Source organism: Babylonia areolata, chromosome 6 (assembly GCF_041734735.1).
Source record: "Babylonia areolata isolate BAREFJ2019XMU chromosome 6, ASM4173473v1, whole genome shotgun sequence".
Classification (NCBI taxonomy): Eukaryota; Metazoa; Mollusca; class Gastropoda; order Neogastropoda; family Buccinidae; genus Babylonia; species Babylonia areolata.
In genome coordinates, this window is record NC_134881.1 from 4,527,347 (window position 1) to 4,552,580 (window position 25,234).

General features: G+C 38.9%; 1 protein-coding gene across 1 annotated transcript in view; it reads right to left on the reverse strand.

Moving 5' to 3' along the window:
- Nucleotides 1–90: 90 nt before the first annotated feature.
- Nucleotides 91–25,234, reverse strand: part of LOC143282672 (lysine-specific histone demethylase 1A-like) — a 25,868-nt gene continuing 724 nt past the window's right edge. Inside the window, exons 2-17 of the mRNA XM_076588341.1 lie at nucleotides 20,608–20,821; nucleotides 19,979–20,112; nucleotides 18,204–18,282; nucleotides 17,596–17,688; nucleotides 17,066–17,172; nucleotides 16,143–16,224; nucleotides 14,112–14,206; nucleotides 13,276–13,418; nucleotides 12,605–12,695; nucleotides 10,899–11,033; nucleotides 10,037–10,259; nucleotides 8,822–8,917; nucleotides 7,196–7,398; nucleotides 5,635–5,877; nucleotides 3,817–3,898; nucleotides 91–2,951 (exon numbers count right to left, since the gene is read on the reverse strand). Coding sequence (XP_076444456.1) covers nucleotides 2,740–2,951; nucleotides 3,817–3,898; nucleotides 5,635–5,877; nucleotides 7,196–7,398; nucleotides 8,822–8,917; nucleotides 10,037–10,259; nucleotides 10,899–11,033; nucleotides 12,605–12,695; nucleotides 13,276–13,418; nucleotides 14,112–14,206; nucleotides 16,143–16,224; nucleotides 17,066–17,172; nucleotides 17,596–17,688; nucleotides 18,204–18,282; nucleotides 19,979–20,112; nucleotides 20,608–20,821 — 2,232 coding nt within the window. The 3' untranslated portion in view covers nucleotides 91–2,739. The remainder of the gene's footprint in view (nucleotides 2,952–3,816; nucleotides 3,899–5,634; nucleotides 5,878–7,195; nucleotides 7,399–8,821; nucleotides 8,918–10,036; nucleotides 10,260–10,898; nucleotides 11,034–12,604; nucleotides 12,696–13,275; nucleotides 13,419–14,111; nucleotides 14,207–16,142; nucleotides 16,225–17,065; nucleotides 17,173–17,595; nucleotides 17,689–18,203; nucleotides 18,283–19,978; nucleotides 20,113–20,607; nucleotides 20,822–25,234) is intronic.

The window sequence follows — 25,234 nt, forward strand, 5'->3', positions numbered from 1 at the left end:
TTACAGTACTGGTACTCTATGCTTACCACCTTGTTTTCTCAACCTTGAAAGTTATTTTCGTTTTTGTTGAACATTTGTGTTTACATTGCCCATGGAAGCTAATGTTGATATGATCACCATCAATGGTGGAGAGCTGGAGGATCTGTTTCAATGTGCTTGAAAAAACATTTATAAAACGCCAAGCAAATCTAGGGAAAAAAAAGTCACCATGATATATAATCGTGGTCATCAGTTTTATTCAAGACATGTTTGAGGCTTGCTTGATCCATACATACATCTGCTGTTTGAAAGTGAGAAAAACAAAGGGAAAAAAGGGTCCAACTACCTGACCTTCGTTTAAACCCAAAGTGCTGATCAGGCCCTGACATGTTGGAGAGGAATAACTTTAACCCCAAAGTGCTGATCAGGCCCTGACATGTTGGAGAGGAATAACTTTAACCCCAAAGTGCTGATCAGGCCCTGACATGTTTGAGAGGAATAACCTTAACCCCAAAGTGCTGATCAGGCCCTGACATGTTTGAGAGGAATAACCTTAACCCCAAAGTGCTGATCAGGCCCTGACATGTTGGAGAGGAATAACCTTAACCCCAAAGTGCTGATCAGGCCTTGACATGTTTGAGAGGAATAACCTTAACCCCAAAGTGCTGATCAGGCCCTGACATGTTTGAGAGGAATAACCTTAACCCCAAAGTGCTGATCAGGCCTTGACATGTTGGAGAGGAATAACCTTAACCCCCTCCACCCCACCCCAAGCCCTTTTCCATCCTGCACCCAGACCTGCCAACCCCTAGATCTGACAGTAGCATTTTCATTATTGAGACAAGCAAGTGTGTGAGAGAAACGGCAACACTTGCCATGCCAAAATTATGTCAAAACTCGTTTCTCAATATCATGACTGGCAATCACAATATTGCAATAAAAAGCCTAATCATTTCGTTGTTTTTAAAGTGAAGTCAGCTGTAAAAATCAAAACCTTTCCTGGCTTTTAATAATGGTTTTACAGCTTGGATATTTCATTAAAAAAAGAAAAACTCCAAGCATTTGTGACTTTTGTCAAACAAAAAAAATTCTGACATTCAAACAAAATGACAAAGAGTTAGAGGTTGTTTCGTTTTCTAGTTGACACGCAGCACAGAATACATGGCTTGAGCTAACGGACAAACATTCATTCTTGAAAGCTGCACATTGTCACTTTGTGGATGGTCTTTTTATTATCAATGCCACTTCATTGCTGTCAGTTTTTTTGGTATCCCCCAACAGGAAGATGTTGAATTAGAGAATCAGTCTCAATAATGGTATTCTCAAGAACAGAAGGTGATTGGCTTTGGCCCATCATGAGTCATAAAAGCAAAAAAAACTTGCTGGATGACATTTACGGCCTCACAAATTCTACAGGCTTGCCATCTCCCTTTCAAGACGGTTTACTTTCAGTATCAGTCTTCTAAATTATTCATATTATTTTTATCACTGCTTTATTTTTCCTACTTCAACATATCCTGTATAGTATTGGTGAGCATAACAACATACAATTCTGAAGCTCAAAGGAGCATGCTAAGCTCAAAACACAGCAGTTGGCAGGTCTGTTAGCATAGTGACTGTGCTAAAAATTGGCAGTTGGTAGACTTGCAGCCTTGATTATACCAAATGAACCCCTCAAAAAAGCAACATTCATGACAGTGACATAGAGTGGGTTATTACAAAACAATTAATTTATGATCTGTAAAAAAAAAAATTGCAATGTCATCAAATACACCAACTGTACAAACTCATGCAGTGATAATAAACATAACATGCACACTTCAATTTCACACACCTTAACGTATAAAAAGTCTACACATTCAGACACCACATATAAAAATTATATGTACACGATCAGTTTTAATGTGTATCCTGTCAGCCTACAACGAAACTCTTCCGCCAGCAGTCATGTTTTCTCAACCAGTCTGTGGCTGGCGTTGACAATGTTCAGTTTCAATAAATCAAGTCTCCTGGAAATGGCTGCTCATGAGGAATGCTGCACCAGCCAGTAGAGATCGCATGTTTCCACCACTGCTCTCTTTGTCCATAATCGTCGTCTGCATTCCTACACCACCACCAACATTACTTGTTTCAGAGAATGATCAGTTTTTGTACAAACATCAACATTTCTAAAAAAAAAAAAAAAAAAATGAAAAACTGTATTCATTGTGAATTCAAACTTTTCCTTGGTTTTGTTACACATGTACCTATCAAAAATGGTACATAATGGTAATGGGGAGTTAATATTCTACCCCCCTCCCCCCCCACCCCACCCACCCCAAAAAAGGGGGCAGGTCAACAGCCATAGAGATGGTGGGACTTGTCAACATCATTCTGATTTCCAGGTGTGGAATAAAATGGCAGTGTAGTAGCCTTTTTTTTTTCTCTTTCATTATTAGCATTTGTGCCAGGTCCTGACAAAAAAAAAGAAAAAAAAAAGATTTTTTGGCACAGCACTGGTTACACCTCAACCAGGGCTCTTGCTCATGCTCTTCATCATCATCCACCATCACCCAAAAACCAAATCTTGAAACTGAAAACAACCAATGTCAAAAATGTGGAAGAACACTTGCCACTTCATTTGTTCTGTTGTACAACGGTCAATGCCATTGTGAATCTGAACTGAAGGAGTAACCAAAAGATGGTCAAGTGCAGAGATAGCGCTGGAAATGACTGACTTTGTAAAAACACAACCATGACCCAGTTTCACAGGTGACCCATTTAGGTGGAGGTTGGCTTAGCGGTGGGCTGCAGAGTGTAGGGAGCACCAAGGAATGTGTCTGCAATGCGGCCTGCCTCTCTGAACCCACTCAGCAGAGCCCCGTGCACTGTTGCCGGGTAGTTGCGAATGGTGTGTTCACCAGCAAAGTACAGTCGAGGTTTGATGTTCGGGCCCATGCTGATTGGAGTGGCAAGCAGATCATAGTCATTGCCTGAAAGCAGAATCAGTGAACATGTTACAACCTTGTCATACAAACAGAAAATAAAGCAAAGTCCTAGATCAATGCACTAAAGAACATCTAGTATAATATCACTAACCAAAACAAAGCAACAACAAAAAATCTTGAATGAAATTTATATTAGGAAGAAAATCCACAAAAAATTGCTAATTCTTTTTTAAATCAATTGGATATTTTATTCTATTTAAGACTATTCAATACTATTACTAAGCATTTCCCCTGCCCACATCACCCCACACCTACACCCATATCAGGCAAGCTGTGCTCTTTGCAGTTAATGAAAAGGGCCTGACTTGGGTCTTGAAATACAATGTTCATCTGTGAACCCTCCTCGCCCACATAAAATGGAACAAAACAAACAGAAATCCTGGTTCCAAGCCTTACAAATGGTGACAAATTTTACCCACATAAAATGGGACAAAGAGAACAAACAGAACCAGCAGTGAGGCAGGCCCTTCCTTACAATCCACACAGTGTTTGTGCACACACCTCTCCATCCAGTCTCAGCTCTCCATCCAGTCTCTCACTTTCTACTGTGAAATGGAAAGCCAGGGCCTTCCAGTTTTACATTACTCAGTTTCAATTTATGGTAAAATGTGTGAGTACACTGGCTTATCAATCATGTCATGTGCAACAGCCACACATTTTAAGCATCTTCGAAGAAAAGAAGAAAAACCAAATCCACATATCTCTTTCATTCTTTTCCACACACTCACATTCTCACCCTCATTCAGGCTTTCTCTCTCCCCCTCTCTCTTGCACAAACACACACTCACCCTCTCTCATCACACATAAACACACACATACAAACAGGCACATCTGACAAATGAGAACCTACCAGTAGATCCTGAGGCCACAAAGGAGTAGCTGCCTCTGGCATAGGGATCAGATCTCCACCGTGTCACAAGTGTTTCCTTGGGCTGAAATGTAACATTGTACCTGCATCAACCACTTCATATCTACATCAAGAACTGAACATGTGATTCCTGCTGATTTGATAATAAATGATCCATTACTCAGCCATTAAATCTGCACTGGAACAACATTAGAAACCAGGTACTGTTTTCAAAAAACAGATGCAAACAGACTGCCCTGTATCCTATATATCTTGAATTCCACTGAAAATATTTTCCAATTTCTTTTTTTTTTCCCCATGTTCTTTCTCCAGTGCTTTCTGAGGGGCATTATTGATATACTCTTGCATCGCTTGTTTTGCATCTCCATACAAAGCCCAGGGAAATTCTCCTGTGTGAACTCAGAACCCCCGCTTCCTGGTTAGCCATTCTGCCCACCGGACACCACACCACTTGTTCTTACACACACATTTTGTTCTCATAAAATTGTTGGGGTTTTCCTCTAATGATGTTCTTTTTTCTGTTGTGTATTTTTTTTAAAGATTTGTGTGTGTGTGTGTGTGTTAAACCAGCCAGTGTAGTTCCAAGCCAGCCTGATAACAGGACATGTGCACACAGGTGTAAGGCCAATTTTGGCACTGGCAAAACCAATGCATGTGTTGCAGGCCCTGCACACACTACAAACGTTACAGAATCTCCCTTCTTTTTCTTTTTTGGGGTGGTTTTGTTTTCTATCTCTGCATTTAGCAGAAAAAAATTGTTTCATCACTGCAACTGTTATGGAAGTGAGACTGCAAGACTTTTTTGTTCACAGTCTTGTTTTACTAAACAGATCCATTTTAATTATTCAGTTTATAACTGGTATATGTCACTGACTTACATTCTATCAGCATTCTTTTTTTTTTTCTTTATACATTAAAACTTAAAAAAAAAATAACACACTATAGTCTCACATAAAACACACCAACTGCACTGTCTTTTAAAAAGATCCATCTATACCTATTTACTAAGTGACTTACATTTCATCTGCATTCTTTTTAAAAAAACAACAACACTTATTTAAACATTTTCTTCTAAACTTTCATGACACACTTTTACCTTTCATAATAAAACATGTACAACTGCAGTCTTTTTTTGTCTTTTTTTTTTGGGGGGATGGGGTTACATTCCTTTAAAGTGATATTACTATTGCATTTCACAACAAGAAAAACACACACAGCTGACACTTCCAATCAGTCAAAGACTAACCCACCTGAGGTAAATAATAATAACCAAAATAATAATAATGACCGATCAAAAAATCCCATTACCATCTCAAAAACTTGCTACTGCATTACATAACAAGAAAAACACATACAGCTGATGCTTCCGATCAGTCACAGATTAACCCACCTGTAGTAAACTGCTACATATACCATTGTTACATAACAAGAAAAAATACAAGTGATCCTTCAAGACAACACAGACCCACTTGCTATTAGATACCACCATGTAATACAATGAGAAAACACACACAACTGACCCACTCAGTCACAGACTAACCCACCTGAGGAAACTACTGTATTCTCTAAAAAGATACATACAGCTGATGCTTCTGGTCAGCCACAGACTTATCACCTTCGGCAAAGTGTTATTAGATACCACTGTGTTACACAAGAAAAACATGTATACAACTAACGCTTCCACTCCGTCACAGACTAACCCATCTATAGTCAAGTGTAATTTAACACCATCACGATATACAACAAGAAAAACAAAAACAAAGCTGACACTTCCACTCAGTCACAAACCAGCCCACCCACCTGTGGCACAGCGTTGTTGCCAAAGATTCCCTTCAGCACAGCAATGCAGCGCCCCACGATCACGTCATCGCTGACATTCTCCATAATGGCGGCCGCCTCTCCGGCCACCAGGGCCAGCAGCACAGGGGCCTTGTAGAGGTTCCAGAAGAGGAACAGCTCTCCACGACTGGCTGTGGTGCTGCCCACGTGGCCAAACAGGTTGGCGCTCGGGTCCCAAAATACGCGGTCAAAGCACAGCACCACCTGGTGAAAGATGGATGGCGGGTCATGTCTAACCATTCTGTGCACCAATTATGCTGTAATTGCTTTTAATACAACACTTCCCATGACCAAACGGTGCAGACTCCTGCAGGGGTCGGATTCCTATCCTGTGCAAGCTAATAGTCCAACTGAGTGGAGACTTCCCACTTCAAAGACTAAAATAATAACAAAAACCAAAATAATAATGATAATAATAATAACCAATCAAAAAATCCCATTACCATCTCAAAAACATGCAGACACCTTTCTAACCAAAACTGAGAAAAAAACAAAACACGAAACAGAAACTCCAACAACTACATCCCGACCAGATATACAATTCACTGAAAGTGAAATATAAAAAGAAACATGCCCCAGTAGATCAACAGCTATTATTATCTTCAAATGAAACAGGGTAACACTGCCCAACACCAGCCTAAACAACCTGGTGGTCTTTTATGTATGCATACTGAACAGGTAAGATTCTCGCATACTTTGAAACGAATTTCTCTTATCGAGATTATACAGTATTCTGTATTCTGAGAGGAGCAGCTGCAAATGTTATCTTCTTACCGATGGTTGAACTGACCCAACTTTGGGGTGACTGCTCTTTTCTTTTTTTTAATCTTTCTTTTATTTTTGACAGTTCTATTCAATTTCAACAAAACAGGCCAACATTTTACATAGCAATGAACTCACAAAGCAAAGGGAAATCTACAAAAATCAAACCTTACTTGGGTTGAGTTTGATTCTAAAATGTTCCAGAAGTTCCAATGAGAAGCAAACACAATATTGGGAAAGGGTGGGGTGAAGGGGGTGCAGGGTGGGGTGGGTGGGGGTGTGGGAGGGGATGGGGAGAGAAGGAAAGGAAACAGAAAACAGATGTTTGTACTCTTCAACTTGGGAGCTAATTTCCATTCAAATCTCACTCTACTATGTCAGAGGCATACTGATGAAATTTACTCTTGCTTGAAAAACATACCTATTTCTTTAAATTCTTGATATCTCAAAAGGGAACAGTTTTCCATAATAGTACATTGAACTGAACAAACTCACTGTGATCCACTGTTACAGACTCTGGCAGACGTCTAACTCCTGTCCTGTGCAAAATGCTAATAAACCGAAGCAGAGAAATCCAAAGTAGCTACAGCTAGTAGTCTCACTTAGTATATTACTTTCCCTCTGTTCACATATGCAGAGTCCTCTTTGACAGCAGCATTTTTATGGATTAAAAATTCCACATGTACCCCAACACACACACAAAAAAAACCCAACCCAAAATGCCACAACACATTCTAAGTCACCAGAAATGTGAGTATACCTTGTTGAGGTTGCCAAAGCCCAAGCGTTTAACAGCATCCACTTTCCAGTCAGGCAGTGGAGGGATGAACTGTGGAGCATTGATCCCAGCCCCCCGAACCGTTTCCTTCAGCACGCCAAGGGGCAACGTACAAAGTACTGCGTCACCCTTCCATGTCTGGGGATTTGCTGACGACCGTGCCTGGGTGGTTACCACCTCCACACCTGTGACCAGATTTGCTCGTTTAATGAGGTACTCAAGACTGCACTGAAGTTTAGTGGAAAAGATAGGCTGGAGTATTCATTTCATTATTATAATTTGCAATGATATTATTTTGTGGAACAGATTTGTGAATTCATCCAAGGATTAAAATTTGCTGTACTGAAGTGAATAGCCCAATGCATTGTGCATGACACTTCTGGACTAAATGCAGGACTTATATTCCATGATTTAAACACAGCTTTTAACAGGTTTTTTTTTTTTTAATGAATTAATTCAAATATAACATGTATCTTACACAGCAAATATCACACATAACAAACTATTAACCCTTTTGCCACCAAAGGTAACTTAAGCAACTAAGCAGTTCATAGCCAAAGGCGACTTTAGATGACAGTGAGAGGTCATGTTAAAATGACAAAGCTCGACAGCTGCAGCCAAGTTTCCTGCACGATAGGAAATTGACAAACCTTCCCACCTTGACAGAGTTTGAAGTGAACAAGCACACTGTGTTGTTTTGACACAAACTAAATCATGTGACTGAGAGCATTGAGTTTCATGTTTTTACAACAGTGTCTTCGTGACCGATCAGAGTCTGGGGTGACAATGTTCAGGCTTTGCTCCAGATTGTATTTCAAGAATCTGACAGTCAAAGGCCTGAAGAGAGTCACTGCTGGAGAATATATTTCATGATTCTGACAGTGAAGGGCAAATAGAAAGTATTTTAGATGATTCTTCTGAACAATACAGTGTGAAAATTCAAGCAACTGATTGCGTGTGTATGACTGGGCATGCAAGCAAGCAACACTTGTTTGTTATTCTTTCTTTTTTTCTCCCTTTTTTTTTTTTTTTGGTAATCTCTTTTTATTTTTCTATTTTGCTGGACCCGAGTTCATAAAAGATGGTTTCATTTATTTCACTAACAAAATCAATGGCCTCATCACACACAAACAGGTTCAGTGGCCAAATGGTTAGAGTACTGGACCTGTCATCCAGGTTTCCTGGGTTTAATTCTCAGTTCTGGTGCATTAGTGGATGAAAAGTGGAGATTCTTCTGATTTCCCTGGTCAAATCGTGTGCTGACCTGCTAGTTTATAAGCATGCAGAATATCAACACGCACATTAAAAATCCTATAATTCATGTCAGTAGTCAGTGGGTTATGGAAATACGAAAATACCCAAAATGTGTCAACCACAACGGAATCATCAGTGAGTTACTGTTAGTTGTGTAATGGAAAGAAGATGATTTGAAGCTGATATCTTGTATAGTTTAGGGTGTTTATCACACAGAAACTTAGCAGCAAAAGGGTTAATTAATCAGAATCACTTTCACTTTTTGAACACAACTGTAAAAGGTAAACTTCTTTTTGTTTAGCATATCGAAAATTGTGCTGAAAAAAAACTGAAGACACACTGAGGATGAGATACCTGTTGGGGAGTACTTGACAGTCCGCACCACTGTGTTCAGTTTGATATCCATGCCCTCTGCCAGGGCCACGGGAACACAGGAATAGCCATTGCGAACTGAAACATATACAAGGAAAAAGAAAATAATTTTTTTTAAAAGGTCATTGCCTTTTACAGCCATCAGGGCAGTGAATTCATATCCATCATGTCCAGTGCTTCCTCAACTGAAGTCTGATACCCATTCATACCCAGGTGGAGTGAGGAAAATCCTCAGTGAGTTAAAACCCTTCCCCAAGGACACAACACCATGCTGGAACAGGGCCTCAAACCCAAACTACTGCTGACCACTTGGTCACAAGTCTAGAGCCTCACTGATCTGGCTTCAAGTTTCTACCAACTACTGCTGACCACTTGGTCACAAGTCAAGAGCCTAACTGATCTGGCTTCACTGCTGACCACTTGGTCACAAGTCAAGAGCCTAATTGATCTGGCTTCACTGCTGACCACTTGGTCACAAGTCAAGAGCCTAATTGATCTGGCTTCAAGTTTCTACCAACTACTGCTGACCACTTGGTCACAAGTCAAGAGCCTAATTGATCTGGCTTCAAGTTTCTACCAACTACTGCTGACCACTTGGTCACAAGTCAAGAGCCTAATTGATCTGGCTTCAAGTTTCTACCAACTACTGCTGACCACTTGGTCACAAGTCAAGAGCCTAATTGATCTGGCTTCAAGTTTCTACCAACTACTGCTGACCACTTGGTCACAAGTCAAGAGCCTAATTGATCTGGCTTCAAGTTTCTACCAACTAGCTGACCACTTGGTCACAAGTCAAGAGCCTAACTGACCTGTCTTCAAGTTTCTAAGTGTCAGTGGTCTTCAAATAAAAATCTGCTGCACTTTTTTCCAGTTCTCTTTCCCTCAACAACTGCTTTAGCTTTTAGACATGAATAAAAATAGATAAGCTCTAACTTGTTCTCTCCTGCCTCTCTCTCTCTCTCTCTCTTAACAGTTGCTCAAAAGTCTAGACACTAAATATCAGCAACAGATCAACATACTGACAGAAATACTAGACAATGAACTGAGCAGCCACTGTCCTTTCCACATCAGCAATGATCGTAACTCAAAGAAACGGCATGCAATAAATATGAAAGAGCCGCAATGCTCCATTAAGTCACTACAAAAAAGGGATCTTTCACTGCAAGGTAATGATGTTTTCCCATCTCCTCCACATACCTGTCAGATGGCTTCCAGAGAACTCAAAGTCATCATCCTGGTCCCAGTGCTTCAGTGACAGACTGCTCAACGGTGTGGCATTGGCAAATTCAAGGTTAGCAAAATGCCAGTCCAGAATCTGCCGATCTCGTGAGGACAGATACACATCACTTGGTGGGTTCGACTCCAGCTCATGGAGTTTGTCCTCAATTTCTTTCTGCTGTGTTTGTAGAGCGTCGTATTGCTATCATCAGAAAGTACAACGAATGAACGACTTGCATACACATCAACCACGTTCATATTGAATGTCATGTTTCGAAGATTAGCTGATCTTTCTCACAATTCAAGAAAGCACCAATTCATTTACCTGATTCCACATACCTGCTTTGAATGCCACATTCCAAATCTTTATATCTATGGCAGTAACCATGTACGCCTGCAGTTCAAGGCATAAATGTACTACGTCAACAGTAAAACATTCATTTTCATTCCACATTCTTAAGATTCAAAATAAATAAGCAAAAAAGAAAAAAAAAATCTACAAAAGAAGAGAAGAGAAGCCAATTCAAGTAGCAGGACAGCAATTAACATCTGTTAAAGTTTAGTTCTTATACCAAGAGACGATGTGAGTGCATGTGTCAAGTGTATACATGACCTTCAAGGTAATGCTCCAAAGGTGATTTACAGTCATTCAAATTAAACTTATGAAATACGTCATTCAAAGAATACAGTCTTGACACATGTCACACTCTTTTTCAAGGAAAATCACTAAACCATGTTACAGAAAAAACGCAGGCTTGCTTTCTCTCTCACCCACCCACAACCCCCACCCCCCGCACACACACATAAGAAATAAACAGCACACAGAAAAATCAATCTTTACCTTACAAGCTGCTCGCAGATCCCTCATCTTGCTCTTGACCAAGAACTCCGCCGTGATGTCTCGTGGGGGCTTCACCTCTGCTGCCTCATTGCTCTGCTTGTGAAGCTCTTCCACCCGGTCTTTCAGGGTTAACATCTGCCAACAATCAAATGCACAGTTAATCAATTCAAGATGCTTTATTGTCTGCTTTAATATAGTTCAAAGAATTAAAACAGAAAATCTTCTTTAGGGTCATTCAAATGCTTGTTAACAAATATAAACGAGATGTAAAATTAAATGAATAATCTGCACACCCTCCCCTGATCATCATGCACACTCCAATCATCACAAGAAAATCATTCAGGTAAGAAAAATACAACATTCTATGACACAAGTGAACACCCCCCCCCCCCCCCCCACCCACCCCACCCCACCCCCCATAACATTCTATTGTTGCATTTCTTTATCAGTCATCAAATGAAAGAAATCCGTTCTGAGGTGAATAATTATGTCAAAACACACTTCATGAATGGATGCTACAAATATCCAAATGCCAGCAACGGGATATATGTCCATATACTTCAAACACAACATGAAATAACCCAAAATCCTACAAATAAATGTTTCAGACACAACTCCAAGTTCTTTCTTTCTTTTGTTTTCTTTTTGATTTGTACGCTTTGCAAAAATCTCCCATTTTCCTGGGTTCCACACATTGGGCACTAGGCCTAATTGTAACTGATCCAGTCAAAGTGACCAGCTCAATGTTTGCATTGTACAGGTAACACATCGTATGATCATCAAATGTAGCTTTTCTGTTTCTGAACGCTTTCTCCAATTAGTTTGCACCAGGAAGTTCGTCTACTACTCATTTGATCATTTTTTAATGGCTGAAATAGCAGGATTGCCTGATGGTACATGCAAATGAGCAAGTCTAACTGAAACAATGAGTTTGGGTACATGTGGACAATTAAAACAGATGCAGGTCTTGAACTCAGACATATTATTGGAACATCGCACCAGACTGTTGTTGGTTCTGATCACACATGTACACACACACAAACACACATTTAAGCACATACACCCCACACCACACACAAACACTCTCTTTTGAGAGCGCTCAGTAATTGTGCAGCATAGTTGACAAATACTCACATCAAAATATCCTCTGATCTGATTGCAAATGACACAATTTTTTTAGATTCCTGTCAAAACTGACATTCTGATTTGTCACCAACATGCTTTCTAATTCTCTAAGCACCGGTAATGCACAATTCATTCAACATATCAAATCAAATCAGCGATTTTAAACTGTCTCAAAAGTTCAAGTCCTACTACTTGCTTCCCTTGATTTTAGGATTTTGAGAGCACGTTTGTGAAATCGGTCAGCAATGGTGCACAAAGAAAAGAAAGAGTGCAGAAAAAGCCGGTATCAGAATGAGGTCAAAACAGACATTAAACAATGAAATCAGTGTGGTGAGAACAGTTCGAAGTGGGGCGGTACACGAACTGTTCGCAATTACATGCTGTTCGCCTACCTACCCTATTTACTTTAATATTCCAGAGCAACTGTTTACTTCAAGAATGAATTCAATTATACAACTGTTTGCAAATTGAATAAACTGTATTTATACACTGTCATGTTCACTGAGGCTTGACAACAGCAAATCCATGGCAGATAATTCTGGTAAGACAGATGATGTGACTAGGAGGCAGGGGATACAGACCTGTGCCTGTGTCTTTCTGAGTTTCTCCTGCAGCTCAATCAAGCGTTTCTGGTGCTCAATCTGTTTCTCCTTCACATGCTTCTCCTGTAACCTGCACACAGAAAGCAAACAAATCAGGTGATACTTCTTCGACCAGCAGCTGACTGCCTGTCTACTGTTTATCAACGATTTTCTTTGTTGTTTTTTTGTTTCGGTTGAAATATGGTTGTGTGTACTTTGAGGAGGAGAGAACTCAGTAGCATGCCCACCGTTTTTTTTCTTCTTCTTGTGTTTTTTTTAATACAATTTTGCATGGGAACAGCAGCATCTATACAATTATGCTACCCAAATAACAGACGAGAAAGAGATAAGACACTCTCTACATGTGTAGTACCTAGTCATCCTCATGCTAGCACATACCTATGAACAAAGCAGTGCCCCTCTTTCAATGCACTGTGCTGTTATGTGGGACACTCATCTGCTTTCCTATGCTGTTATGAAGTTGCACTTAATTAGTGTTTCTCAAGTTAGTAGTGGCAGTGCTGAACTGGGAAATGGACATACATCACATGTGCGTGCAAATATCTGCACACCAAGCTTGCTCTCTGAACAAACAAAAACAAAACAAAAACTATTTTATTCAAACCACTATACTATCATCCATCCAAACAAACATCTTGCAGTACACCTACTTGATTACAGCCTCCAATGCCTGCCCTAGAGACATGGGCCGCCCGTTCACCTCGTTGAAGTTCATCTGGTGTGAAATATAGGACGTGGTTTCCAGCAGACGATTGAACTCACGCTCCACCATCTCGTCTTTCTCCTTCAGGACCTGAAATGATTTTTCTTTTAAAAAGTTCTTAGTTTATATTCTATAACTCAAAATCAAACTTCCTGCAGCCATACAATTTACCAATATATATTGCTTCTAAAATACAACATACATGTATAGTGCATATATATAAACACACACACAAATTCTTTCTCTCACACACAAACACAAAAATGAACAACAGTAATGTTCAAGATTTGCTCTCTTGCAACAAAATTCATATAACATAAGCATTAGGAAACATACACAATAAATGTTAAAATGCAGAAGAAATTTTCTTGTCATGTGTTCATTCATATGCTTAAATCTAAACATGCTAAATCATTAAAATCTTTTAAAATAGTTTATAATACATGTTCATATATATCATTAAATTTTCTTTTAAATTAAACAATTTTTTTTTTTTTTTTTTTACTGTTTCTAGCACTGCGCTGTCATCTATGACAGGATAGCACAGTTATATTTCTACAAGGTCATTTTAAACAAATTTTTTTTACTGTTTCTAGCACTGCACTGTCATCTAAGACAGGATAGCACAGCTATATTTCTACAAGGTCATTTTAAACAAATTTTTTTTACTGTTTCTAGCACTGCACTGTCATCTAAGACAGGATAGCACAGCTATATTTCTACAAGGTCATTTTAAACAAAATTTAACTCATGCATGACTCCAATGCTACCAGGGTGACTTACTGTGCTGCCATTACTCTCATACAATGGACATTTCTGTTTAATCTTGTGAAGCTCCATGTTGATCTGTCGACTGAGGATGGTGACCGGGTTCCCCCCTGAAACCATTGAAAGGCTGTAGTGTTAACTGTTCTGGATTAGAGTAAAACTGGAATTCAAGTCAGCTACTTTGGATTTGATATCTGGGGCAACTGTCTTGAATCAGTGACAACTATTTTAGATTCAATATCTGAAGCAACTATTTTGGATCAGTGGCAATTATTCTAGATTCAATATTTGGGGCAACTGTTTTGGATCAGAGTCTACTACTCTGGATTTGGTATCAGGGGCAACTGTTTTGGATCAGTGGCAACTATTTTAGATTCTATATCAGGGGCAACTGTTTTGGATCAGTGGCAACTATTTTAGATTCTATATCAGGGGCAACTGTTTTGGATCAGTGGCAACTATTTTACATTCTATATCTGGGGCAACTGTTTTGGATCAGTGGCAACTATTTAAGATTCTATATCTGGGGCAACTGTTTTGGATCAGTGGCAACTATTTTACATTCTATATCTGGGGCAACTGTTTTGGATCAGTGGCAACTATTTTAGATTCTATATCTGGGGCAACTGTTTTGGATCAGTGGCAACTATTTTAGATTCTATATCTGGGGCAACTGTTTTGGATCAGTGGCAACTATTTTACATTCTATATCTGGGGCAACTGTTTTGAGAGTAGTGTCAAGTGTTCTGGATTTGTTATCAGGGGAAAATGTTCTGGATTTGTGTCAACTATTGTGCATTTGATATTCAAAGCTGGAGTGTCTTCACCTCCACATTATTTTATATACATTGTCTTTCCTTTCTCTCTGCCTAACCAAAAAACAAACAAACAAACAAACAAAAAGCCCACAATTTACCTTTTCTTGGCTGTAAACGGTTGAACTTTATCTGAAACTTAAGTGTTAGCTAGCTTTCTAAATTACGTGAAGGACTCTTTCGGCCGTGTATTCAAAATCATATATCAATCTTTCAAGTCATGTGCTTTACTTTACTGTCACCTTCATTTAACCATAAACTGAGCTTGTGAGTTAAAAAAAAAAAAATCTTTATTTTATTTTATTTTTTTATTTTTTATTTTTAGTATTGAATAATATTAGAATGCTCATACAAAAAGTTCATTCAAAACTGATTATCTGATTCTTAGAACATTTTACTAAGTGATCACACAAAAAGTTCAAATATCTGCTTCTAACAATATGCCATTTGTCTTTGGAAAGCAAACAAAACAGCGAACAGAAAAATAAAATCACATGCACATCCAATTTTCATTTCCCTACCCAAAACCATCTGACATTCAAACAGCACAACAGAGAAGAGAGCAGCTGTCCAGTTAATTATTTATGCTGTTACACCACTGTCCCATTATGACAATAATTCACACCACTGTCCCATTATGACAATAATTCAAACACCAAACAGTCTACATTTTCATGAGCATGGAAAACACATTCTTAAAAAAAAAAATAAAAAAATTCAAAAAAATTCATAAATTAGGAAACCAGATGTACTCCAATTAGAAAGACTATGTACTGATTAGTCTCAGTAAGTCTTTTAGTCACTGAAAACTACAAGAAGGCAGCACTTAAATTCATGCAGATGTAAACAATTTCTGTCTCAGTTATTTTAACACTGAGCTCAGCTGAAGCCAGACCAGAGTGAAAAAGAATTTGATGGCCACAGTTCTATCAATAGTTATAAGCCACATCATGTACAACTGAACAGAATAATGTGACAATGAATGCTGTTTTTACAAGTCACTCTATTAGCATCATTATCACAAATATGACAACACTGAAACTACAAAGCCACCACTGACCTGTCAATTTCTCACTTGCAATAACATGCTGCTTTCTTTTTAATCTGAAAATATTAATCTCCATACAAAGCAGTGTGCACAAATGAACAGCATGAATTACGGTCTATTAACTCACTTCTGAATTTCATGAAACATAAAAATGACAATAAGATGACAATGAAGAGACCTTACCAAGTCCGGTCACCACCATAGCTCCCAAATCAGCGACATAGTTCCCTTTTCTGAAAGTAGCAACACGGCCCCCTACACGATCCTGGAATAAGGGAAACAATTGGTTTTTGTAATAAGAATATGAAAAACAAATCATCAGACCGAGTGATTGATAAAGAAAAAATAAATCATGCCCTTCTCCCCCCATCCCCAACCCATCCACTCAATGTTTGCTCTTTGGAATACCAAAAATCAGAGATACATAACAGCATTCTTGTTCTTGTTCCAGAAACAATGCTTTATTATTGTGTTCTGCATGCTTATTCTTGTTATGGCAGTATAAATCAGTTAATGACACACAACAATGGGTTTTTTTTTCAAATCAATGTGTTCCTTTTCTGTACTGCATTACTGGTGTGGCAGAATGAATTACCACAATCATCACACAACATGGCCAACACATGCATGTTGCTTTGTTTTTTTGTTTGTTTCTAAGTGGTGTGATCCTCTTGAATTCTTCTGTTCTGAACTCTTGATGGATCACTATAAGTCAGCTTCTCAACCAGAATTTTTCTCCAGAGGCAAATTTCATAAAACATAAATGCCTCCTTTTTTTTTAAATTATTTTTTTAATTTAAAGTTTTGTCCATGATTTCTACACATATTTCTCTATTCCATATTTATCTATTAATACATGTCTGCATTTGTTTCTTTTTTATTAGGCAGTGACTATGTCATCTTTTTCAAACTCAAAATGTGTGTGTGTGTGTGTGTGTGTTTGTGTGTGTGGATGCGTGTGTGTATATGTGTGTGTGAAAGAGAGATAACGTGCATGCGTGCGCACGTGTATGTTTATGTCTGTGTGTATGTGTGTGTGTGTGTGTGTGTGTGCAAGTGTCAACTAATACAGGGACATTAGGCTTTTTTACAAAATGCAGCCTTACCCGTGATTCCAATAAAATGACATCCATACCAAACGACATCAACTGTCTGGCAGCTCCAAGTCCAGCTATACCAGCCCCGATGATAATAACTCGACCATGGCGTTTCACTGTAAAATTTTCAGCTCAGCGTTCAAGACTGTACATGCACTTCATCAGAAAAATCAATATGATTATAAGAAACAGTTCAGATTTTTTTTGCTAATCAAAACATAAAATGCTGCATGTCCATCGATTTAACTCACTGATGAGTTACAACACTGACCTTCCCTCCACCTCTATCAGAATTAACTGGTCCTGGCTCCATGGCATTAGTCCCATAGTTTGATAGGAAAATGCTGTCCACAAACAGTCTCATCGTTTATAAACACACACACACGACTGGCCTTCCCATACCAAACATCTCCAAAAGTAAAATTACCAAACACTTAACTCCACATGCCATAAAATCTTTCTTTGCCATTCAAAAAGCCAGTTGCCAACCCACTACGCATAATTCATGCAACGGGGTACAAACACATATTAAAGCTCACCTGGCAACTGTTTAAGGCGCTTGAAGACTCCAAAGTTGATGTACCCGTAGCGCTCCAGGTACGCATGTACTCGCATTACCAGAGGCCCATCAGCTGTCACATAAGTCTGATCACCTGAAGCACTAGTGGCAACTATTACAGATTTCCTGTAATTTCAACTACTGCTATGACTGTATGAGTGTCCTGTTAGTGTTACACTGTTCCTGTATTTTCCAAATACTGACATCAAGCCTTATAATATATATGCAAAAATGTTAATCACACATTTTCCTTCTTTGCTTTATTTTCTATAACTCAAGTCTGATATTAGTGATAAAATACATATTTAACAGAATATACGATATACTTCTAGCATCCATTGCTTACCATCTACTACTGCATGATTTACCTAAACTAAAGTTGGTTAAAAGATAGTTCTAACTATGCATAAAACATTGACAACCCAGACAGATCTCTTTCCCAAATCAGAACAATTTGCAAAGTATTTAGGGATCCAACACTGTCAGCAGAACACAACCTAGATAGATCACTTTCCCAAATCAGAACAATTTGCAAAATATTTTGGGATCCAAGACTGTCAGCAGAACACCATCAATTCAAAAACTTACCATTGTATGGAGATTCTATCTGCGTCAACGCGTTTTCCAGAGTCAGTTGTAGTTTGGGATTCTCCAGCCATAACTGAAGCTGAGAGGGCAAGAATAAAACTTGATTTAAGATGATCTTTCCAAAGGAAACATTTTAAAATACTCAAAAACAGTTGAAAAAAGAAATATAATAATAAAATCTGCATACCACATTCATTTTCTTTTTAACCCTTAGGCTGTCAAGGTACCTGGAAAAATACTGAAACAGGTAGGTGTAGAAAAAAAAAAAATTCTCAACTGACACAGGTTTAAGTAGAAATTTTCTGAAAGAAAAATGAATGTACAGTACAGAAAAAAAATGTTTGTTTTGATTAAATGATCATGTGATCCACAAGAAAATTAAAAAAATAAACACTACACATACAAATGAACAAACACAAACATACATACATACAGACAACTTCCCCAACAAAGAATTGTCTGGAAAAAAAAATCATCAGCCAATTGTCAAAGTCAAAACTCAATGATCTGAAAATAGGCAAACCACCACGCCCACTCCACTGCCCCTACCCCCTTCCCACTCAACCTCATGTCATGATTTGCTCAGCATACTGAATCTGATACCTCCCCAACTCCTACTAGCTCTCACAGGCCTGTCTCACATACAGCATGTTCTTTTCTTGAATCATTCAATGCTGTCTGCTAGTAAAGTCAAACTGTGTTCTTGTCAAAAGAATAGCCAGACTGCAGTTTTTGCAGTCTATCTTCATCTTCTTCAACCATTTATTCTAACTTTCATTGAGCATTGCCTGAATTCTGTGTCACTGTGTTTACTTTTGCTTAGTCACACATGGCTTGGTCATGACACTGTCATTTTTCTTGCCCACAAAAGATAATGAGTTTTTGACATGCTCTAGCCAGCCAATAAAATCACTTGAAAAAAACAAATTCCTGGGTGAAAATTCCTGGGTGACAGGGGTTTTCAATATTTTCATCAGAGTCAGGGGAACCTTGGCGAAGCTAAAGCTACCAATACAATAATTCCAAAACAGCATAAAAACCTTCACAAGACAGATATTTAGCTACCATTTGGGTTTGGCTTTTGTGGCAGTGGCAGAGCAGTGAATTATCTACGGTCTGAGAATGGCATAAGAGCCAGTCTATAGGTGAATGAAAAACACACAAATATACATTCACACACAAAGGACGTTAAATGAAAGTACTACTCTTTGCACTACTGGGAGTGCTAGCAAATGCAAATTCATTCACTCTCACTATCACCAAGTAACTTATTCTCTTTTGCACGCACACTCACTCATGATCACACATGCAGACACACACACTCATCCTCTCTTGAATGCACTCATTCTCATCACATATATGCCAACATATAAAGACACACTCATTCTCTCTTGAACACATACACACTAATTGCTAAACTCATTCACACAGACAGATATACTCTTTCTATTTTGAATATGCAAGATATTAATAACAAATGCCAACACACAGAGGGTGAGAAACACATTCATGTGTCATTCTTTCTCAAACGCACAGTGACAGTCACTCTTATCACACATTACAACTCAAACTCATTCTCTCTCAAACGCACTCTCTAATCACGCATGCCAATATATACAGATATACTCATTCTCTCTCGAACACACACATTAATAAAACATACCAACAATTACATACACACACACATACTCTTTCTCTCTAAAGCACATCAGTCACTCTGATCACACATGCCAACATACACACACACTTTGACAAAACATTGTCCATAGTCTTACCATTCTGTTTCGTAAATACAAGAATATCTTCTGTCCCTGTGTCGAGCCATTGGCTAAGTCAGTGAAACAATTAGCTTCTTGTGATGTCATTTTATCCACTGGCAGACGACTCTGGAAAGCTGCGCCCTCCAAACCTTTTGGATGAAACAAGTATTGGTACCACTGAACAAAAATTTTTTTTCAAGCACTTCCCACACAGGTCACCATATAAAACATGAATATTATATAATATATTAGAATAGAATTTAAAAAATGGATCTGTAAATCTTAAATATACATATAAAGGAATCAAACAGCTATATAATAATATATATAAACTTTTTAAAGTGACTTAAATCAGTCTACATAGGTCTACAAATGTATGGCCAATGTGGTGGAGAAAAGAACTGACAACTGAGATGTTTGTAACTATTGTACTGATTAATCAATCAGCATACACTTTTTTTGGGGGGAGCCCTGTGCAAAAAACTGAACAGATTAATCAAAAAATATTTTATAATTTAAAGATTGTACAATACACATGAAAAAAAAGTACCAAAAAAAATGACAAAAAAAAAGATAGAAAGAAACAGAAATGAGTACAACTGTGAGTGAGGTTTATTACACCAACAATAATGCAAGCATTTTACCTGTAGGGTCATCTGGCTGGGGCTGCTCAGGGTCTGCCTTCTCTGGTTCAGTGTCTTCTGGCTTGACTGGTGGTTTTTCCGTTTCCTTGGTCTCCACACTCGGCCCAGTTTCCTTGGTCTCTTTCTCCTTGGCTTTTTCCTTACGTTCCTCTTCAGAATAGTATTCATCCTCTGACAGGTGCGCAAGGTGATCATCCATTTCTTTGTATTCCACCTGGTAAATGTTGCACTATGTGTTCATCTCTTCAAATGACAGGCGCAATAGCCGAGTGGTTAAACTTAAAGCACTGGACTCAATCTGAGGGTACCAGGTTCCAACTTTGGTAACTGCACCTGGTGGGTTAAGGATGGAGATTTTTCCAATCTCCCAGGTCAACACATGTGCAGACCTGCTAGTGCCTGAAACCCCTTCATGTATATATATACGCACACAAATGATCAACTACACACATTAAAGATCCTGTAATCCATGTCAGCATTTGGTGGAATATGGAAACAAGAACATTCCCATCATGCACACCCCCGAAAATGAAGTATAGCTGCCTATATATAGCACAGTAAATTAAATAAATAAATAAAAAGGTCATACACGTATGTTACATGCCTGTATGAGTACCTGTATGTCAGTGACTGAAACCTGACTGAATGACACAGGAAACAAATGATAAGCGCCCAATGGCAGCTGTTAGTTGGCTCTGCCCAGGTAGGCAGCCTGTTGTGCAAATGACTCCATGCTTAGAGACTGGTCTCTGACCAAGAATAGAGGTTATATATAAGTATCCATATCATCATCATTAAATTATTCTTGTTATTTAAACAATGCCATGTATTTACTTAACTGAATAAGGCTGCTGGAGAGTTCCGTGCTTACATGACATACAGAGGCACGTCACATGATCTGTGCTCTTGAAGCCAATTGGCTTTCCCAAATTTCGAGCAAGAAATGCTATTGAGAGAGGCAGAATATGCGAAGCAGGTGGTTTCTTTTTTTGACTTTTAGCTTCAGATTTTGTCGAGTGTTTCAATTGTGCATACAATGGCAATTCATTATACTGAGTTTGGCTGTTGAATTGGAGGAAACAGCAGGTTTCTTTTTTTGACTTTCAGCTTCATATTTTGTCGAGTGTTTCAATAGGGCTTGAGAAGATGACGTCACGTGCGGTGCATTGTGGGACCTGGCGCCACTGTCTGTCACGACAAATGTAAACACAGTAAACCCACACAACTTCTTCCCACGTTCTGCCTTGCTGACTATGATCATCTCCAGTAGGATACTGAGTGATGCCAGATATTTGCTGCATTATCGGCTGTACAAGCCGAGGATACTGTACTGATTCGGGACCCACTGGGTTTGGCTTTTATCGAACTATTCCCAAGTTGAAAACTAAAGTAGGATAGCAGGTTGAAGAAATGACAAGACAAAGGAGGCAGGCATGGGTTGCAGCTATCCAGCGCACCACAGTGACATTTGCAAATACCAGTGAACATTTCCGTGTTTGTTCAAGACATTTCTGTGGAGATAACACAATGTTGTCAGCTACGAAATAATGTGAATTCTCAAGTGTTCTCCCCAAATAGGCTAGTTTTCATTACACTTGTTGAAGCTTTGACTTACACTTGGCTAGCTTTTTTAGTGAATTCTGACCCGTGTTCAGATGAAGGCCCACAATCTTTTGGCTAAAAATATGGTTTCACATTTCAGGAATTAGCCTAAAAAAAATTAAATTCTATCCAACAATAACTTATTTTATTTATCTGTGTGTGTTAGTTTCACTGATCAGTCTCGACCTGTGTCTGTTTTGTTACCTGCATCAGCCTGACCTGTGTTTCATCAGTCACAACCCCGATTCCCTTCTGATGAACAAAGGAGACATAATTAATGTGGGCCTTGGTTGTTGCTTTTCAGTGTCATTGAGATCTTGCTCAGGAAATTTGGAGCAAACTGCTTAATAACCGTTTCAAAGAAAAACACAGAAATCTGAAACAAGACGTGTCTTCAGATCAGTGTATAAGGTGAACATCAAACTGGATGTGCACACACACACACACACACACACAATGATTGACTGATATGTGCACACACACACTCGCACACTGACTGACTGATGTGCGTGCGCACACACACATGCACACACACGGATAATAATACACACAGTGACAGGCATATCTATGTATTATATTCATAGAATCAAACACACATTTCTACTGTGAAAATTTTGATTTAACTGAGCTGAAAAGGGTTGGGGGGGGGGGGGGAGTGAGGGGGGGGGGAGAAAGTGAGAGAGAAAGAGCATGGGTCAGAGAGTGTGTACGTGTGCATGTGATTGAGTTTGTATGTGTGTGTGTATGCATGTGTTGTGTGTGTGTGTGTGTGTGTGAGAGAGAGAGAGAGAGGGAGAGAAAGACTAAAACTCAAAGAGAGATCAACTGCAAAGGTCAACATAAAAGGTTTATGTTTTCAAGGAAGCCTGCCTGTGATATCTTGAAGTATCACCCTGCTGGGCCCCATCTCTTCACCTTGGGCACAGCAGAGTGAAAATAACAGAAAACACCAGAAACAACAGAGTGAAGAATAGAGAAAAAATATTGAAAATTTTACTCATGATATCCCAGTTTTGTGATTTTCCTGACAGTACTACAGTTTTTACTGTCTTCTCTGTCACAAGGGAAGAGGCACCTTTTGTCACCAGATGCTCGTCATAACTTAAATGAGATTGTTTCTACAATCATTCATGTGGCACCAATTTGTGGAATCCTTTGGGTAAAAAGTAGCAGTAATAATTGATTGCTTTGAAATTTTCATGAAAAGACCACCTAATCTTCATGCAGGAGACATGACAGATTCTCATTACAAACACAATCATACAGTGATAATGTAGGTATAATAACAAAATGTTTTACATCATTCATTTCAAAAGGCTGGGGAGGGTGAACAAGTGACTTGTAAGCACATAACACAGGAAAGTGGATTTTAAAAATAAACTACTGCTTGGGGATATTTTCTTGCTGACTGTGGATTCAATACTGGAGAAAAAGTGGGACTATAATGTGTGCTGAAGTGAAAATTTCATCCTTCATCTAAGGCAAATGTCAGATGCATACAAAAGACATAGAACACACAAAACTTGCCCACTTTAGAATGTATACGAAAAGAGTAAATGGAAACCTGGGGTGTGTGTGTGTGGGGGGTGGGGGGGGGGGGGGGGGGAGAGGGGGGGGACCATATTATCCCTATCAAACAGTGAGGCGAGATTATGTGAAATCTGCCCTGTTCTCTCTTCTCTCTCTCTCTGTGTGTGTGTGTGTGTGTGTGTGTGTGTGTGTGTGTGTGTGCAGAGTCAGTGTGTGTGTTTGTTTTGTGCTGTGATAGTGTGGGTGTGTATATGTGTGCTGGAGCTGTTGGCTCACAGTCACACAGCTTGAAACCAACTTCCCCACCCAACTCATATGTAAGTCACACAAACATGCACACACACACACACTCTCTCTCTCTCCCCTTCTTTCTAACACACACACACACACACACAGACAGTGGAACACATTCACAAACTCACACACACACAATGACACAACACACACACACAAAGCACACAATGACTCATTCACACACACAAACACACTAGACACATTGACACACCACTCAGAAACAAACACACGCTCACAAGCCACTGGTCTAAATTTTGTTTAGATCAGTACATACAAGCACACACACTGACAGCAAACTAACACAATGTGCATCCATGTGTACTTTTTTCCATCCTAGTGAACAGGTGTAAAATCAAAGAAGAAACACACACACACAGCGAAAGTGACACACACAGACACAATCACTCTCAACTGAATCGTAATGGTTGAAGCCATTCACAAGCTAGGTTTATCGATGTATGACATCTTGCCCCAAGATGAAGCTTGTCTACATTCTTCCTATTTTCCTTTGCTTTTCTACTTTACACTTGTTAATCGATCAAGAGCATGAGATGTTCGAGGATGTCAGATCATCGAACCAACACAAGTGCCGTTGAATCTGACCAGAACAAAGGGAAATGACTCTGACAATCCTAGTTTCATGACATCATCGCTTGTTCCCTACTGTGCATACAATGGTAATTCATTACACTCAGTTTGGCTGTTGAACTGGAGGCTATCTACTAAAGAAGCAGGGGAAAACACATGTTTGCTGCTTTTACCTTTAGCATTACTCATGATTTTTAGTTAAAGTTTAATGCGCATGCACAAGATCCAAGATGGCCACAGAAGTCTATTGTTTATTCTAGATCTACTGCACTTTACTCACAAAGTCAGTTTCTGTATAACCCTTTCCTTTATATTGAGGGCAGTTTGCTTGCAGTCTGGTTGAATGTGATAAATTGTCTCATTTACCAATCTTTTGTGTAATCCTGCGAATAAATAATTGCATTCATAATTAAAGCCCCTTCCTCCTTCCATTAAATGGTCAACCCCACCATCCATGGAACTTTTGTTCAGATCATATGACCAGCTGACAATCATAAAAATAAAATATGCAACTAAACAATTTTATGTTCTGCATGAGAAAAAGAACAATGTGAATATATTACCAAACTCAATTTATGAATTTCATAATTACGAAACAAGTAAGTAGTGGGGG